General features: G+C 44.5%; 8 protein-coding genes across 8 annotated transcripts; 7 read left to right on the top strand and 1 right to left on the bottom strand.

Annotated features, from left to right (window-relative positions):
* Positions 1–737: 737 nt before the first annotated feature.
* HD556DRAFT_1239045 (uncharacterized protein) lies at positions 738–1,699 on the top strand (the record flags this gene model as incomplete). Its single annotated transcript, XM_041298014.1, has 2 exons — positions 738–1,073; positions 1,457–1,699. Coding segments are annotated over 2 exons (579 nt in total), but the record flags the coding sequence as incomplete, so codon positions are not given.
* A 6,886-nt stretch (positions 1,700–8,585) lies between these two features.
* Positions 8,586–8,963, bottom strand: HD556DRAFT_1215361 (uncharacterized protein; the record flags this gene model as incomplete). The annotated part of the gene is made up of 1 exon (XM_041296670.1): positions 8,586–8,963. A coding segment is annotated over one exon (378 nt), but the record flags the coding sequence as incomplete, so codon positions are not given.
* Positions 8,964–11,755: 2,792 nt separating this feature from the next.
* Positions 11,756–12,718, top strand: HD556DRAFT_1239051 (uncharacterized protein; the record flags this gene model as incomplete). The annotated part of the gene is made up of 1 exon (XM_041298016.1): positions 11,756–12,718. A coding segment is annotated over one exon (963 nt), but the record flags the coding sequence as incomplete, so codon positions are not given.
* A 120-nt stretch (positions 12,719–12,838) lies between these two features.
* On the top strand, positions 12,839–13,189 carry HD556DRAFT_1238944 (uncharacterized protein; the record flags this gene model as incomplete). The annotated part of the gene is made up of 1 exon (XM_041298007.1): positions 12,839–13,189. A coding segment is annotated over one exon (351 nt), but the record flags the coding sequence as incomplete, so codon positions are not given.
* A 561-nt stretch (positions 13,190–13,750) lies between these two features.
* HD556DRAFT_1222594 (uncharacterized protein) lies at positions 13,751–13,996 on the top strand (the record flags this gene model as incomplete). The annotated part of the gene is made up of 1 exon (XM_041296836.1): positions 13,751–13,996. A coding segment is annotated over one exon (246 nt), but the record flags the coding sequence as incomplete, so codon positions are not given.
* An 89-nt stretch (positions 13,997–14,085) lies between these two features.
* HD556DRAFT_1213849 (uncharacterized protein) lies at positions 14,086–14,589 on the top strand (the record flags this gene model as incomplete). Its single annotated transcript, XM_041296630.1, has 2 exons — positions 14,086–14,420; positions 14,475–14,589. Coding segments are annotated over 2 exons (450 nt in total), but the record flags the coding sequence as incomplete, so codon positions are not given.
* Positions 14,590–14,658: 69 nt separating this feature from the next.
* Positions 14,659–14,907, top strand: HD556DRAFT_1218026 (uncharacterized protein; the record flags this gene model as incomplete). The annotated part of the gene is made up of 1 exon (XM_041296733.1): positions 14,659–14,907. A coding segment is annotated over one exon (249 nt), but the record flags the coding sequence as incomplete, so codon positions are not given.
* A 75-nt stretch (positions 14,908–14,982) lies between these two features.
* HD556DRAFT_1215850 (uncharacterized protein) lies at positions 14,983–15,201 on the top strand (the record flags this gene model as incomplete). The annotated part of the gene is made up of 1 exon (XM_041296678.1): positions 14,983–15,201. A coding segment is annotated over one exon (219 nt), but the record flags the coding sequence as incomplete, so codon positions are not given.
* Between the last annotated feature and the right edge of the window lie 1,662 nt (positions 15,202–16,863).

Genomic DNA, 16,863 nt, shown 5'->3' with positions numbered 1-16,863 from the left:
CGGTTGGAAAGACCACTCTGTACTGATCTACTTGGACAATCAAGGCATCATAGGCGCCTTCAAGCACAGGCATAGCAGAAATTTCCAGGTAAACCTATGCTTTAGACGCATACAAACAATCGCTATGAAGTCCAACATACTATATCACCTCTCATATGTCAAGTCACTAGCCAACAAGGTGGACCCCGTTTCTCGTGGCGAGATGGGCCCAGCTAGCTCTCGCTTACCCTTCATCCAGCTGCCTGTGGAGCTGGCACCATTCATCGTATCTTATGTCTGACACCCTGCATCTTGAGTCAGCCGATGCTGACTTGGTGTCAGTTATGGTGCAACTTCGGGACACCTTGAAGAGGCAACCCAAGGTTGGAGTGCCGCCCATTACTGTTCACAGATACTCTAAACCCAGAAAGCCAAAACCACTCAACATTATCGCACCATCTCACTACCGTCCTCATGTTCTTGCACACGACAGAGTTTGTCTCTGGTCCATTCCACATTCAGACTCGTTTCACTCCACTTTACTCAATGATCTCCCTCTTGACACCATGTCTAACCTCCTCGATGTAATTTTGATATCTGTAGAACCAAAAACATGTGAGAATTATGGTGCAGGCTTGCTGCACTTCCACCAATTCTGTGTTTCCATTTCCATCCCTGAAGACAGATGCTTACCAGCATGGTCATGTTGCAGGTACTATCCTGCTCCTTGCTTCAATCACATTTATTAACCTCATATCAGACTTGGTGAACTCATAATTCCTTCCTTGAACTCATTTGACCCTACGCACCATGTTTCACATTCTGCTATCATCTCTTATCGTGTGACCCCCAGCGGAGCCAGGTACGCATCATTCCACATCCCCTGGACGAAAACGACACACGGAGAGGGAGACTTCATCACGGTTTCAAGGATTGACGATCCCACAAACCCTTATGATGCCCTCGTTCATCACATCGCTGCCAATTCAGTTGTTACTCCCTCCGCACCTCTCCTTGCCTTCGAAACTCAGTCAGGATGGGCACCAATGACTCGCGCATGGTTTCTCACTCGGTGCAACAATGTCTGGAAGTCAGTGTTAGTTATATGATCATTCACCTCTACAGTATGCATTTCTATGTCTTTTATGTGTCTTATTGTGCCTTCATACTCATAGCATTATTCCTGACACTTGACTTACTATTTACATGACTTCCTGACCTCCCTAGGACGTCTCTAGGTCGAGTTATTACTTACTCTTTGATTGTGGCTTGTCTGTTTACATTTGTTTACCATATGTTGCCCATATCCCAGAGTCCACTGCTCCCTGCCTCTTTGGCAACTTACTCTGGACTCTAGGTACTGTACAACTTTACTACACCATTCAATAGATTGGCAACTTACTCTGGACTCTAGTCTGATCTCTTCTGGCCTCTCAGTAGCCTCTAGAAGCGGCCCACTTCACTCCCATCTTAACAGTCAGAAGGTTTGGAGACCCTATCTGGCCACTGCTTTTGGATTAGGGGTGCAACAGAACTCTTGCTCAGAGGTACACCTCCCAACATCGTAGTGGTGCAAGGTTGCTGGAAATCAAGATCATTTTTGGACTACTGGCGTCGAATTGAATCTATTCGCCCTACCTCTATCGCTAGTTCAATGCAAGACTCTCGTATATCCCTTATCAAAGCTTCTATGGACTCTTACGAGCGCAGATACAAGTAGATTATCAGTCCCGCAATCCAATGCTTTTTCCATTAACTCACAAGTCTTCATAAGTTGGGGTTCAGCGTTTTCTGCATGACTCAGGTGTAAGCACTTGCTCATTTTGTGCTTGTTTTGGGTTGTGTCATGTTTCAGAAAACTTCCCAAATACCTCTGCTTCACACTCGAGGTTTTCTGGCTGTGTCTTTCCCCCAGGTCAATTGCTCTGGTGCACTTCTTCTTGCGCGCATTTATTCTCGTCTTTCGTTTGCCTTAGACAAATAAATCACCTTTTGTGCCCTTTTCGTGCGCTCCTTATGTCGTCTTTCGCTCACTCTAGACGAATATTTCACTCACATTCTCGTTGACCCGGCAGAGATCTTTGTCTGCACTGCCCAGCAAAAGCTGAAATAGACTGCAGCCAAAACCCCACCCCCAACTGAAGAAACTTGTGTCAATGCTACTACTAGCATCTAGCCTTCACTGAATTCATATCTTAAATACTTCATTCAGTAGCCTAGTAGTACCACTAGCAGAGTCTGTGAGAATTAGACATACATCACATTGTTAAATTTATCCTCCGATTTCGCAGACTCCACCTTTGTCATAGCCCAACAAGCAATAGTAAGCAGTGTTCCAGAACATTGTCAAGAATGAGTACTCCAAAGGTCACTTCATCGGACCATTCACAGCAAGAGAACTCAAACTTGCCATTGGCAATTTCCAAACAGCTCCACTCTCACTCATACCGAAACCTGGCAAAGTTCAGACTCATACAAAACTTATCTTATCTCATCAACCTGCACCCCCCCCATTAGCTCCATCAATTCTTGTGTCAACTCTGACTTCTTCCCATGTACATACAGAACATTTGAGACCATCTGCCAAATAATATGGCACCTCCCACCTGGGTCACAAGGCGTCATACACGACGTCACAGAAGCTTACAAAACCATCCCACTCCATCACTCATAGTGGCCAGGACTGGTGATATGGCTTAACAAAGACACCTTTGCCATCAACATCTCATTCTGTTTTGGCTTTGGTCCATCAGCTGGCATCTATGGTAATATGGCTGACGCCGGCACAGACATTTTGAGGTCTAAAGGAATTCGACCCTTGTTGAAATAGGTCGACAATCACATCTTCTTTCGCATCAAGAGAGCGTACATGGAGGAGTATAATAGACAATGTCGAAGGTCAGCAGACAGGATTGCGGAGAACAGAGGCACCATCACAGATGGGGGCCACAAATGGTATAAAGGAGGGACCTCACCAGATGGATCAGTCAAAGAATTTGATGAAGACACCAGATTCCCCATCCAAGACTTATCAGCATGATCCTCATGCTCTAACAAAGACACCCAATTCATGTATTGCATGCAAGACATTGACGATGCATCATCCAGCATAGGCATTGTATGGGAGATGTCGAAAGACACGCTCTTTAGCAATGAGCCCTAATACAGTGGCTTCGACTAGAACATTGCCAAGTAGACAGTCACCTTATCCGGAGAGAAATGGGTTAAGTACCTCAAAGCCATCAGATTGTGGCAATCAAGCAGGACTCACACATTACAGGAGATCCAAAAACTTGATGGCAAGCTCCTTTACACATGCCATATCAAACCAGTGGGATGTGCTTACCTCACAACCCTGGAAAAGATGTTGGGCATTTTTGAAGACCACCCGCACATGGCAAGAACCCCTCCGCAAAGCACTACAAATATCATCAAATGGTGGGAAGAACTCCTCACCTCCCACCATGTTGTCTCCCCAATACCCAGCCCATGTATCATCTACAATTTTCTTGCCTACTCGGACACTAGTTCTGGTTATGGGATTGGGATAATTGTCAATGGGAAGTGATGCGCATGGAAGCTCTCTCCCAACTGGAAGAAAGACGGATGAGACATTGGATGGGCAGAGTGCATTGGATTTGAACTCCTCATACAAACCATTACGAGAGCCTGCCCCCCCAGAACTTACTTCAAGTTTACAGCGACAACCACAGGGTCATTGAGGGATGGTGGAAGGGATCCAGCAAGAGCCAAGCCTGCAATGAAGTGTTCAAGTGAATTCATTGGATCACTGCCAATACCTAATACCAGATTCTTACTAGGTATATCCTAAGCAAAGAGAACCCCACAGATGACCCATCACACAGAATATACCCCCGGCATCTGAGCAGCTCCCTCTCATCCAAATCCCACCAGAACTCATGACTTTCCTCATAGAAGCCCCCGAGCATCAAGTTCATCACTCAAACAACCCACCCACACATCCTATCACATGTGCCATCACCCCAGACTTCACCTCCAATGAACTGCTTCACCCAGTGGACTCAAAATATGGAGAAGAGGAGTTTGAGTGGAGGAATTCCCTAGGCCGGAGCTCCGCTCCTCTGATCCTCCATTTCTCTGAGTTTCTGAAAGTTTCCCGTGGTCCTCTGGACCTATTCTGCTTCGGACTTTGTCCTTGCAGCCTTTCCTCTGTTTGCTTCTACTTAGGACTTGTCCTAAGTAGCCATTACACATATCCGTATCAGGATGAAACCTCATTGTAATTTCTGGAAGTTTCTCCGAAAGTTTCCCGCACTTATCCGGAAAGTCCTTCCAAACTTTCCTGTGCCTCAGATGTCCTTGGACTTTCTCTGGACGTCATTCTGAAATGAAGGGCACATACTCGGGTAAGGGGCGCAGTGCACGAGCTGAAGCCAAGCCCCTCAGAATCAGTCCTACCCTTTGTGCATGGTCTTAACATCCCCTCAGAGTTATATGTGACCTTTCAGCTGATAGGAACCAAGAATGACTACCACAATGCACACAAACTTAAGAAACAATTACACCCCTACTTCAAGATGCTGCTACCACTTGCGATACAATGGCATGACTTAATAAGGAACAAATGACCATCAAGTGCAGTCACTTTCCAAGAGGTCCTCAATATGTTGGAAACACATCTCACTAAGCTTCCAAAGGACGAGCCTTCACCCAAGCTTCTGTTTGCAAGGGAGGTCATTGCAGGACTCCTGAAAAAGAGAAACACAAGTGACCTTGAGGGTGATGATTGGGATGATCATCTAAACAAATCTTCAAATACAGAACATAACATCATTCCCAGTCGCATGGCTGGATGATGGAAGTTATACCCCAGCCCAAGCAGACCAGAACTACATAACTTACATTGACTACACTCACAATTATCTCATGTCTTCACATATAGTTATACCCTCCTTGGTACTGGACACTCGCCGGGAGAACAGCAAGTAACACTAAATTTTAGAGTGTTATGCAGATGAACAGATGGTAGTAAACTAGAGACTGAGTCTGTCAAATATGACCAATGATCAAAGTATCATGATATCATAAGCAGATAGTAAGTGTCCATACTGACATTTACATGTACAATTAAATTGTTCCCTTTTAAGGTGTAATGGAGGGCTGGAGTTAAAAAGTGCGTGTTATTAAACTGTCGGTATGGTGGCTTACTTTGCCTCTTTGACTAGTCATACCTGGAAGCCCTAAGAAGAAGAGATCAAAGTGTAAAGCTTTAGACTCGGATCCAAAGGCACTGGAAGGGGTAGCAGCTCTAGCAAAGAGAGCATGTGCTCAGTCTCAATCAATTATCGATCAAGATGACTCATAGCATCCTTGACAAACAGGACATGCAGGGACAGGGACAGAAGGTAGAGGCTCTCAATTGGAGAAAATATACGCTAGCTTGCATGCTCCATCATGGACCAGCCGATCCAAGAGTGCCACCTCCCTTAACCCGGATGCTCCTGCAAACCCACTTGCCCCAGAACTGTCTCACAAGAATTGTTCCAAGGTTCCTTTTCTTTTGTTTGTATTAAAAAATACTAATAAGACATGGAGAAGAGACAGCCTCCTCTGCCATATAGCTCTTTGCAAGAAGTGAGCATTATGACTTCCAAGTCATGCTCAAAGAAAACCAAAGTGAGTTTTCAACACATGAATAATCATGTATTAATCTATATGTAGACTCCTATTGTTTCTGCCCCAGCCCTTGAGGTATCGCAGCCTCAACCTACTTTTTCACAATGGGAAGCTGGTGGATAATACAGATTTTCACCATCAATCATCCCTCCAGGCACAGAACCAGATCTTCAGGTGTGTTAAGGTCGTACTCTCATAGGATCGGATCCGAAGGACTTCGGCCTCAGCTTGTACGCTGTGCCCCTTTCCCAAGTACTGTCCCTTATTTCAGAGATTAAGCGATAACATGTCCGGAGGATCGGACGAGTCTCGTAGTGTTATCCGGATGATGTCCGGATATCGGAAACATGTATAAGGCTAATCCAGACAAGTCCGAACTAGAAACAAACAGAGGATAGACTATCCGAAGATAGAGGCGGAGACGTAGACTATCAGAATTGATCCGAAGTCTCAGAGATTGACAAGAGCTGTTTAGACTCAAGTCCGGAGGACAGAAAGAGGACAAACTAAGATGATATTCGAACTGAGGTACTACCAGACATATACACGAGTTTATATACTAAGGGATAACGGAAGGATCAGTAAGCAAGAGTCCAAGGCTATGTACGAAGCGTAAGCAAAGTTTATCAAATGCGAGTCGGAAATGAAACATAGGTTAACGGATCAGTAAGCATAACCGGTAGTAAGTATAACCGAGATACCGGGAGTAAAGGAACACCGAATAAAGGAATAGGCTGTGTTTAATGTTATATGAACAGGAAATGAATTAAGAAGCTTATCATATATCGGATCGGAAATGGATCTAACGAATCAGATCGGACCGGATCTAAGGTCCGAGGTCCGGATGAGAAGCGCGGATATATGGGATATGACAAGGTGTTGAATAACTTCTTCGTGGCCGCAGCCAAGGCCGCACATGCCCTGCCTGATCGCAATTTTAACATGTCCCAATGTTCTATTATCAGTTCCAATGCTTCTCAAGCTCATCATCATCATCATCCTACTTAGCATCAGATATCCTGTACTTCCCAGTGCTACTTCAACTACCATAGTCCTACCAGAGACTAACTTTTGCAAGAATAAATTTAGATCCTGCCTGTTAAGACTGTGCACAAAGGGTAGGACTGATTCTGAGGGGCTTGGCTTCAGCTCATGCGCTGTACCTCTTACCCAAGTACATGCCCTTGATTTCAGAATGATGTCTGGAGAAAGTCCAAGGAAGTCTGAAGGACTTCTGGAGGAGCACAGGAAACTTTGGAAGGACTTTCTGGACGAGTGCGAGAAACTTCCAGATGAGTGCGGGAAAGTTCCAGAGAAACTTCCGGAAACTTGGAGGAATAGAGGATCAGAGGAGCAAAGCTCCAGCCTAGGGAATGCCTCCCTAGGCCTGAGATGGATACTGACTAAGTTGGAGGACTAGAACTGATGTGCGGACTTAGTGTGAGATCTAGTGCGAGGACTAATATACAGGCAATACTGTCATTATGATGTATCATATACCAGTCCATGACACAAAGTGTGGGAGAATGATACATCAATCATAACACCATGATATACTACGAGCCATAGAGCTTTGATATATTACTTACCTTGATATATCAGATGTTGTATCATGTATTCCCTCCCCCCATGCATGGCTACAGCATATTTTGATGATACATCACCTACCTTAATACCTCAGAACATAATATATCATGCATTTTCAAGCGCAGCAGCAATTCCTATGATGTATCATATGTTCCCGCCTCCCACAGCTGCAGTAATTGCATGTTTAAGTTTTGATGATATATCACCTACCTTAATGCCCTCAGTAGATCAGTAGAATACATGCTCTCAAGGGGCTGCGCTAATACAATGGTGCTGCACAATTACATCAATTTTCTCTTCTGGTTGTCATTGACATAATTTCGCGTCTAGCATAATTCAACATTCTAAGGACATGCTACTATCTAGCTAGGTACATTGAAAACACAACAGAACTACTTCCGAGACCTTTTCTTTGACCCTCCAACACCACACTGAACTTCGATCTGCTTCCTCTTTGGTACGAGCTTTGTTTCATGTTGTGAGTTATGGTCACTAATTTTATTGGCTCCATCAGCTCATGTAGAAGGTTATGGTGTGCGTCCTGAGCATCTGCTGGAGGCAGCAGAGATGGTAGGTAACGAAGACACCATCCTCACCTCCAAATTGGGTTGAGAAATGCCTACAATGTTGTGAGGTGTCGGCTGGCAAGAAGCTGGTGAAGATTGACAGTCAATAGACACCATCATCACCTCTGAATTAGATTGAGTTTTATCAGCAGAAACTCCTCCAATTTCTGGGTCGGAAGGAATGCAATTTAATATACTGTCGTCCAAGAAAGCAAGCAAACGCTGCGCAAAATTATCATCTCCTTGCTCAATAATCCTGTGCTTGATTTCATCCGAGTTCAATCCTCCATCCAGCCATATCATCATATCACAATGTAAAGTTCCCCGTCCCTGCGCCTCCACACAACCGTAATATCCTTTGACTAGACCCAGAATACCTCCCTGGACATCCTCCCCGCTCGCATCATATCCAAGAATACAATTGATGAATGCTTTCATATACAGATTAAAGAACTTTGCTGCAATAACCGGATTTTTCGCCACGAGAATTGACTGCTCCATAAACTTGGGAACATCATCTGGCAATAGATTATCGACATCAATGTCTGCGCCACTGAGCAACTTCACTATAGGGTTGTAAACGTCTGCTGGATTGATAGTAATATAGAAATTGGGAAGTCCATGTTCCATCATCATCGCACGGATCTCATTCCTCATTTGCATTTTTGCAGCTGACGAACCTCGAACATGACTAGAAATTGCCTTGACTTCGCTCGTAAGACGCAGCACCTTGTGCTCTTCATCATTGTGAGCAGTCTGAATGTCTCCATGTGCCACACGTTCAGATACTATATGAACTGTCTCCGGAGAAACTGAAGCAAACTTACGGGCTGCTGAATGAAAATTGGACCGCTTAACTCTTAGACTGGTATGTAACAACAGTTCTCTGCGCTGTAACACGTTAAATACAGAAAACAAAAACGAATAATGTTCCTGGAAACGTCGATCTGCCAAAGAGAATAGATGTTTTGCATGCCTGCTCATCCCGATCTTCGACATGCGAACAGATTGTTCAAATCCTCCGAGACCATAAGGGAACAATGTAGGATAAATCATTGGAAATAGATCTGGATTGGAATACTCGTTGACTGGTGCAGGTCCATGAGGAATCTCCACATAACCACCTCCATGCTGCTTCACATGACGAAGTGCAGCTGCTCGCAGCTCATTTGATGGCGCATGAACATCAACATCAGAAACCACAACATTTTGAAATGGTGATGCAGTTTCAACACACTCTGGCGATTCCAAATGACCAGGCTCGTATCTCGAAGCTAGTGAGAAGCTGGCGAAGGTTGATGTTCAATGGACCTGAAATGCAGTGACTTGGAGGCTGTGGATACAAGTGGGGATAATGAATGGTGTGACAGCAGGCAGCAAAGCTAATGGAATCGGTTGGTCTGGAGGCGAGCGTGGCCCCGAGTTCAACATGGGCTGGTTGAACAGTAATGGATCACGTTGTTGGAGTGTGGGCAGCATGTCAACCTCCTCGAGTCCAGGAAACATAAAGAGCAAAGAAGGCTGGAGCAAGAGGGTGGCATGAAGTGGCAACAATGGATGAGGTAGGAAAGGAGGGACTGCTTCAACTGATGGACCCACTGCACTCAAACCTCATTGTTGAACACGATTAAAGGTGGGGGATATAAGCAGGTCTTCATTGTGTGCCATTGACTTTTTCCAATCCGTGATTGGCATGTCTGTCATGTTACAGGGAGATGGGAGGTTTGGGTCACTGCTACTAGTATGCATCAACCAGTCACCATGTTTGTTCACTCCCGCAGACCCACTGAAGTCCAGGTTAATGTCCTTAAAGGATTCTGCATCAACACTAAGTCCTCCTGTTCTTGCAACAGAGAAGGATCAACAACAGGCCCAGATATCACATTCTCTCCAAGTGAGGACTCATTCAGAAATTCATCCAGTGAGATGAGGTCAACGGACACAAGATGAGACAAGGTTGGGGTAGACGAGGGTGCTGATATACACTTTGAAGATGGACCTATGGTATTTTTCATTAATAATAAATTTTGGGTCGTGTAGTTTGGAATTTCACTTACCATGGATGCTTCCAAGGTGTCGTTCAAATGGTAAATTGTTCATGGAAGTTCGGGGTAGACATCTTGAAGCTCAGACCACCTGTGGTTTTACCATGGTGATAACTGTTATGAATCAACAAATGGTTGCAAAGAGGGAATTTGAATAACATACCTCAATGTCATGATGTCCCCTTCACACAGTGGGTCAGCTCCACCCATGACAACAGTGTAGTGCCATCCACCTGTCAACACTGAGAGTTCCTCAAAAACTTGACCTAAAATCAAGGGCAGCTCTTGAATTGTTCTTTACATAAATAGTGAGTGATCAGTACCCTTAGTAATACAAATCAGACATGTTTACTTACCAATAAACTTCTTCCTTTGTTCTCAGATGTTGACCCTCAACATCACCCAATCTTCTGGAAGCATTAAGACATGCAGTCTCCTCCTGAATTTCTTTCTTGACTTCTTCTGACTCGTCTGCAAAGCATTCAGTGGTGTGTTGCTGGACTGTACTAAGCCTTTGTGTAGGTTGCACATTATTATTTTTAAGAGTGTCTGAAACCAATGGTTGTACGGCATATTTTTGGCAATCCAATCTTCACCAACCATATGGAATATGATCCTTATTCCCGCTACCTTTAGGTAGCTGGGTCTTTGTCGATCGTTCAGATGGAAAATAACACAGAATTTGCACATTTTCAAATTCAATCGTATATAAATGGCAATATTTTCTCGTCTCTAGGGCGTTTCCGTTTGTTTGTATCTGATGTTCGAAATTGATTCTTTTAGCATCGCATCTTGTATTGTATCCAAGTCCAGTGTCGTTGCCGTGCAGCTCTACCCACCTTGTCTAGTAACTGCCTTTGGTGTACCGGGTGGCGAACGGCATAATTAGGTGGAGTTGGCATCGCAGGGAAAGGCTCAAAGTCTTGGCCATTGTCCTGGAATGATAGTCTGGTGTGCCGTCACCTTACAAGATGCAAGGTATGTTACCACTAATTGTTTTTGGTCAACTAAGTATCATACTACTCATTTCATGAAGATGTTTTCGATTTCAAGTGCAGAGCAGCTCGCCAGTGCAGTGTTCGAGGTCCGATTACTATACGGGGCCATACTTGCTTAATAATTGACCAACAGTGTTCGCCTTTCCATAACTCAACTGTCATCATGTCGTTTATGCTCGACGGTCAAAATATATCAGTGGTGCGGGACGACTCTTCTGCTCATTCACTGGTTGCTATGTCGTTTGTGCCGCTCGATCGCTCTATAAATGGTGTATTTTGGACGCTTGTGACTTTGGTTGCAGGCGATGTGCGTTTGTCTGTGGAGTTTTCATTTACTATTTGCGACACTTTGCCAGCCACGGTTGTCTTGGGACGTGATTGGTTCGCGTTTTGTCGCGATATTTCACACAGTTATCCTGAAGTGCGCTTGCCATTGTGTCAGTGGACGTCGATGGAGAATCCTGGTATGTCTCTTTATTATTATTATCAGATGCTGGGTGCTGAAATTTATGTATCAGAATTGGAACGCTCTGGTGTACATGATGGTCAATCTCTTGTTAATGAAGCTTCCCAAGCGGGTACTTTGTCGTCAGATCGGGTTGTTGCTCAGGATATGGTCCGTCGGTTGGTAGTTCATGATCTATTGACTGTGTTAATGTTGAATGATGGTACGTCAATGACTATGGCTAAGAGAATCGCTACAGATCATGCGTTGGATGCTAATATTGGCTATGAATTGATGAAAGAACAGTTTGTTTCTCATTTATTTGCAGGCGCTTGTGTTATCAATGGATCTCTGGGAACTGGAGGATGTGCATGTACGGTTATCGCCAAGGGTTTCTTTGATGTTTCTTTGTTGATGGATTATATGCTCGGCATTCTTTCTTCTCCGTGTGCTAAAAAATTGACCAGGCCATTGCTAATGAAGGTTCTATCTATTCTTAATATTGATACATCTCTTCGTCAACGTCGTCGTGATCAATTGGTCACTGCATTGACTCCATCTAGCAGACATCATCCTTGTTCGGTTCGTGGTGTCTCACATAATACAACAATGGACGTTGATATCGAATTTGCGAGAGAAAAAGATCTTCACCATATCGCATCTTCATGTCAGAAGCATAGACATACCGCGACATGTTTTAAATATTGGAAAGGTCCTCCAGATCCAAAGCAGTGTCGATTTGATCTTGATGAAAGACGATTTCAACCCACTAGCTATTTTGACAAAGAGGAAGGTGAGATTTGTCTCAGATGTTTGGATGGTATGGTCAATAACTTCAATGAAACGATTCTGGAGCTGGTTCGCTGTAATATGGACATCAAATTCATCAGTTCAGGTGCATCTGCAAAAGCGATCTTATACTACATCACGGACTATATCACGAAATCGCAATTGAAAGCCCATGTTGCATATGCTGCACTGCGATTGGCCGTCGATAAATTGGGTCAATATTGTCCAGGAGATGATGATTTGACTGTTCGTGCGAAACGATTGCTACAGAAGTGCGCCCATGCAATGATATCTCACCAAGAGCTATCTGCTCAGCAAGTCTCTTCGTATTTGCTCGATTATGAGGACCATTTCACGAGCCATGCCTTTAATAATTTGTATTGGACATCTTTTGAAAGGCATATAGATGAGGAACAGCCAAGTTCGGAATGCCAACCTGATCGGACTGATAATATCCAAGAGAATTGTTGGCAGGCGCACGAAGAAGTGGATGACATGACAAATGATGACGAATGTCAAGAGGACAACAGGAATTGGAATGAAGACACTGCTGAGAATGATGAAGATGACGATGAGGTCGGTGTGAGTGTGGATCATACTGGTAATTTCGTTGAGAAGCCCTCTCAATACATGGACTATATATTCCGTGGTCGAGAATTAGATAAACTGTCTTTGTGGGATTTCGTGGCACAGACCGAGAAAGTCAAACATAAAGTCCAGAATGTGGTGGAGGACGAGTGTGAAAGACAATCTGCAGGTAGATGGAGTGACATGTCAACAAGCCAAGCTAAAGACCGTCCAAAAGTGCCTTTTTTGAGTACACACCCTCAATATGAATCAAATGTACTGCGAGTTCGGCTTGTACAAGATCGTGTTATTCCTGTGCCTATTGGTCCGCGTATTCCACGACGAGATCAGCCAAAGGCATATCCCAGGTACTGTCGGTTGATGTTGATCTTATTCAGACCATGGCGTGTTTCTAAAGACCTTCGATCTCAAGGTCAAAATTGGGAAGAAGCATTCGCAGAATTTCGTGCTACTATTGATAGTCGGTCGTTGCAAGTCATGAATGACATGCAGATATTGCATGAATGTCGTGATAGTCGGGACGATTATTTCGCAGATAGGCTGGCACGCATGCGGAGAGCTTCACACCGGCAATCAAACGAGACATGTCCAAGCGCAAATAATCAGTTTGGGAGCGATGAGGCAATCCTAGAGCATTTGGAGGCCATTGATGCGTGCCGATCCAATCAAAAAATGCAAGCCTCAGATGCCGTTCTCGATTGTCTTCATCATGCTGAAATGTCCGGTATATGGCAATCAAAGAATTTGAATTCTATTGAAAATCAGTCGGAGGACAATTCATTATCGAAAGAAGTCCATATCTCACAAACAGACCTAAGTTTAGAAAACATGTGGCTGGCAGCTTATGAGGAACGGCGTGATAATTGGAAGAAAAAAAGAACACAATCTGATCCAGGGACCTTGTCAGACGCTGATCAAGCTTCTACATCATCAATAACGCAATCAATCAATGATGGGACAGACTTTCGAGATGCACGTATCAATGGTATTGAAACTAACGAGGTTCATGACATGAGTATACGCAGTGGAGTTTCTATCGCGCCAATTGGCATAAGGGGTAGTGTGAATATTGACGACATGATTAACGAATTCACCTTGAATACAGAACAAGCGAGAGCATTTAGAATCGTTGCAGAACATAGTCTTCAAATAAAGTCCGAGCCATTGCGTATGTTCATTGGGGGTGCAGGAGGTACAGGCAAGTCGCGTGTCATCAATACACTAAAAGAGTTCTTCCATCGACGCAATCAGAGCAGACGATTTCGACTCGCATCATATACCGGAGTGGCTGCAAAAAACATTTCAGGGATGACACTGCACTCAGCACTCAGTATTGGACAACATACGACTCGATCTGCACACACCAAAACAAATCGAGATCTCATAGCGATTGGGAAGGAGTGGACTATCTCTTTATTGATGAGATATCTATGATCGGTTGCAATTTTCTGTTGCAGGTTAGCGAAGCACTGACAGAAGCCAAGGGTAAGACGACCCCTTTTGGTGCAATGAATCTCATTACGGCTGGTGACTTTGATCAACTACCGCCTGTTGGACAACCTCGTCTATTTAGTCATGTGAACACTCATCGTGTAGCAACCAGTCAAGGTCAGAATGCTGTCCTCGGAAAATTGCTCTGGCTATCGATAGATACCGTAGTGATTCTCAATGAGATTAGACGCCAACAAGGCAAAGAGAACCAGCCTTTTGTAGAGCTCTTGTCTCGTCTGCGTCATGGTAATTGCACCACAATGGATTATGAACTGTTGAACACGCGGCAAATTAGTGATGCAAAGCCTGATTGGAATGATGGATGGAGAGATGCACCGGTAATTGTAAGCAACAATGATGTGAAAGACGCTTTTAATGTTCAAGCGACCGCAGATTTTGCACGACGGTCTGATCGGCAAATGCATTGGTATCATTGTTCAGATGCTCAGGGTGGAAAAGAGATCACAGATCACTCACTTCAGGATCACCTCAATAACCTGCACTCCGGATTGACAAACCAGCGTCTAGGGCGAATTCCGCTGGTGATCGGAATGCCAGTGATAGTAGCCCATAACTTTGATGTTGAAGGAGGCATCGTCAATGGATGCCAAGGCATCCTTAGATCTATTCGATACACAGTGGACGACAATGGCAATCGACATGCGCGGTCGTGCATTATCCATTCATCTGATACCACATGCAATGATCTTCCACATCTACAATCTGGTGAGATTGTTGCGCTCGAGAGCAGTGTGGAGCTTCGATTCAGCCATCCACACTCCCATAAGCAATGCAAGATCACACGTACCCAAGTGCCCATTCTCCCGGCATTTGCGATGACGACTCACAAGGCACAAGGTCGAACACTCTCACGTGCTATTATCGACATCCAAAGCTGCAGAGGAACAGAGGCTCCATATGTCATGGCCTCTCGTGTTACCTCTCTGAATGGATTGCTCATCCTTCGCCCATTCAATATCAATAAAATCCGGAGTCGTCCATCAGAAGACTCACGAAAGGAAGAACGGCGATTGGAATGTCTACAACTCCAAACCATCCTCATTTATGGCACCGATGAAGAGAGAGTTCTCGCGCAGGAAGAGTTGCACAGAGAATTCAAATGTACGATGTCGACTCGGACCATGAAAGCAAACACCAAAGCTCCTGAGGATACAGTGCAACAGCTGGACATTTTACAAAAAGATATTGATCGCACCTTTTCATCATCATGTGTCTCTCCAATAACGCAAGTTGACAAGTTACATTCTAATATATTTGGTTATTGACCCCAAAAAAAATCGCAATTCACAGAAGCTCGCACCATTCAAATCGAAAAAAGAAACGGAAACTGCCAGAACCAGGCATGGATGATACAAATGATCCTGTACATTCATATGGTGATGAAGGCCATCCAACGAAACGTCCCAGAATAAAAAAGTGTGTTCTCCCTTCCCCATAATGAACCCAAGCAATCGAGCCGAGCATTGGCCGAGAACGGCAAAATCCGACAGTGGCGCAGACAATACCACATTATCGTTCTCTCATCATTGGTACTCTCATAAAAGCAGTTCAAATGAATACGATACCGGCAAGTAACAAAGGTGAGCTTGACAATACAAATGGTCCATGACTCTTAATATCTCACACAACTTAGTACTGTTCAACCTCGACCTTCTGAACATGATCTTTCCTCTCCTATTTCTGCCCGAGCTTCATAGTTTGGGTCAGACATGTAGGACACTGCGCAATGAGGAACTGCCTGTAATCTTGCGTCGTTTTGACACCATCCTCGGCCCTTTCGTTTATCAATTCTATTGGGAATTTTATCAGACACTGCGACATATGAAGGCCATCATAATTGGCTCTTGTGCACTCGACATGATGCTAGGAACGAGAAAGACCCCGCCAAGAGATCTAAATATCGTCGTTCCGCACGGATCACTATCTCTCATGGAGAAATTCATCAAAAATGTCCTCTCGTACCACTCCATTACCACCGCATGTCACCCTTCGCTCTCTACGATTGTGCATGACTTCCGGAAATACGGACGTCACGGCAAGGTGATCACTGTGACAGAACCTAAGCGTCTTTTGCATCCATTACACATCGTCTTGAACAGTCCTTCGACAGCAGACATGACGTTTATCACTGCCGGCGGCGCAGTGTGCTTCTATCCAGACCTGACAAGAAACTATCACGCGGTAAAGACGATGACCGGAGAAGGCGTACCTCCGGGCCAGCGGCTGGGAAGCATTGGAGGAAACAGATTCGATGTTCATTCCAACATGACCTTCCTCAATGGTCCATGCAATGCTCTATGCCCTGCTCTTTGGCACCATGTATCCAACCACCAAGAATATGCTGTAGTCGACTGGGACCGGCGTTTTTCGGTCAAATCAATGCTCTACAATAATGATGTCGAATGGCGCCTGAATGACTATTGCTTCAATTCGAAGTGCCTATTCAACATCGATGTGATGGTGGAGAATCAGGATGTTCCCCCAAAGATCATGCCTTACAGTCCGCAAAGTGTGAGAGAGCAATCAAAACAGATTAAAGATCATGAGCCGGTAAGAACACAATACCAATACGATATTCATGGCACAATTAACTGCTTTATGTCTAGCCTTACGAAAAAACATTCAAAGGTCTACTATATGCAACAGCGTGTACAGAACCTGTCATCGTTGATGTTCCTCTTCAAGATGGTACTGAC

This window comes from Suillus plorans (genome assembly GCF_016647745.1).
Source record: "Suillus plorans strain S12 chromosome Unknown HD556scaffold_35, whole genome shotgun sequence".
NCBI lineage: Eukaryota > Fungi > Basidiomycota > Agaricomycetes > Boletales > Suillaceae > Suillus > Suillus plorans.
Note: the sequence above shows the minus strand (reverse complement) of the source record. Positions and strands in the feature narration are given on the sequence as shown.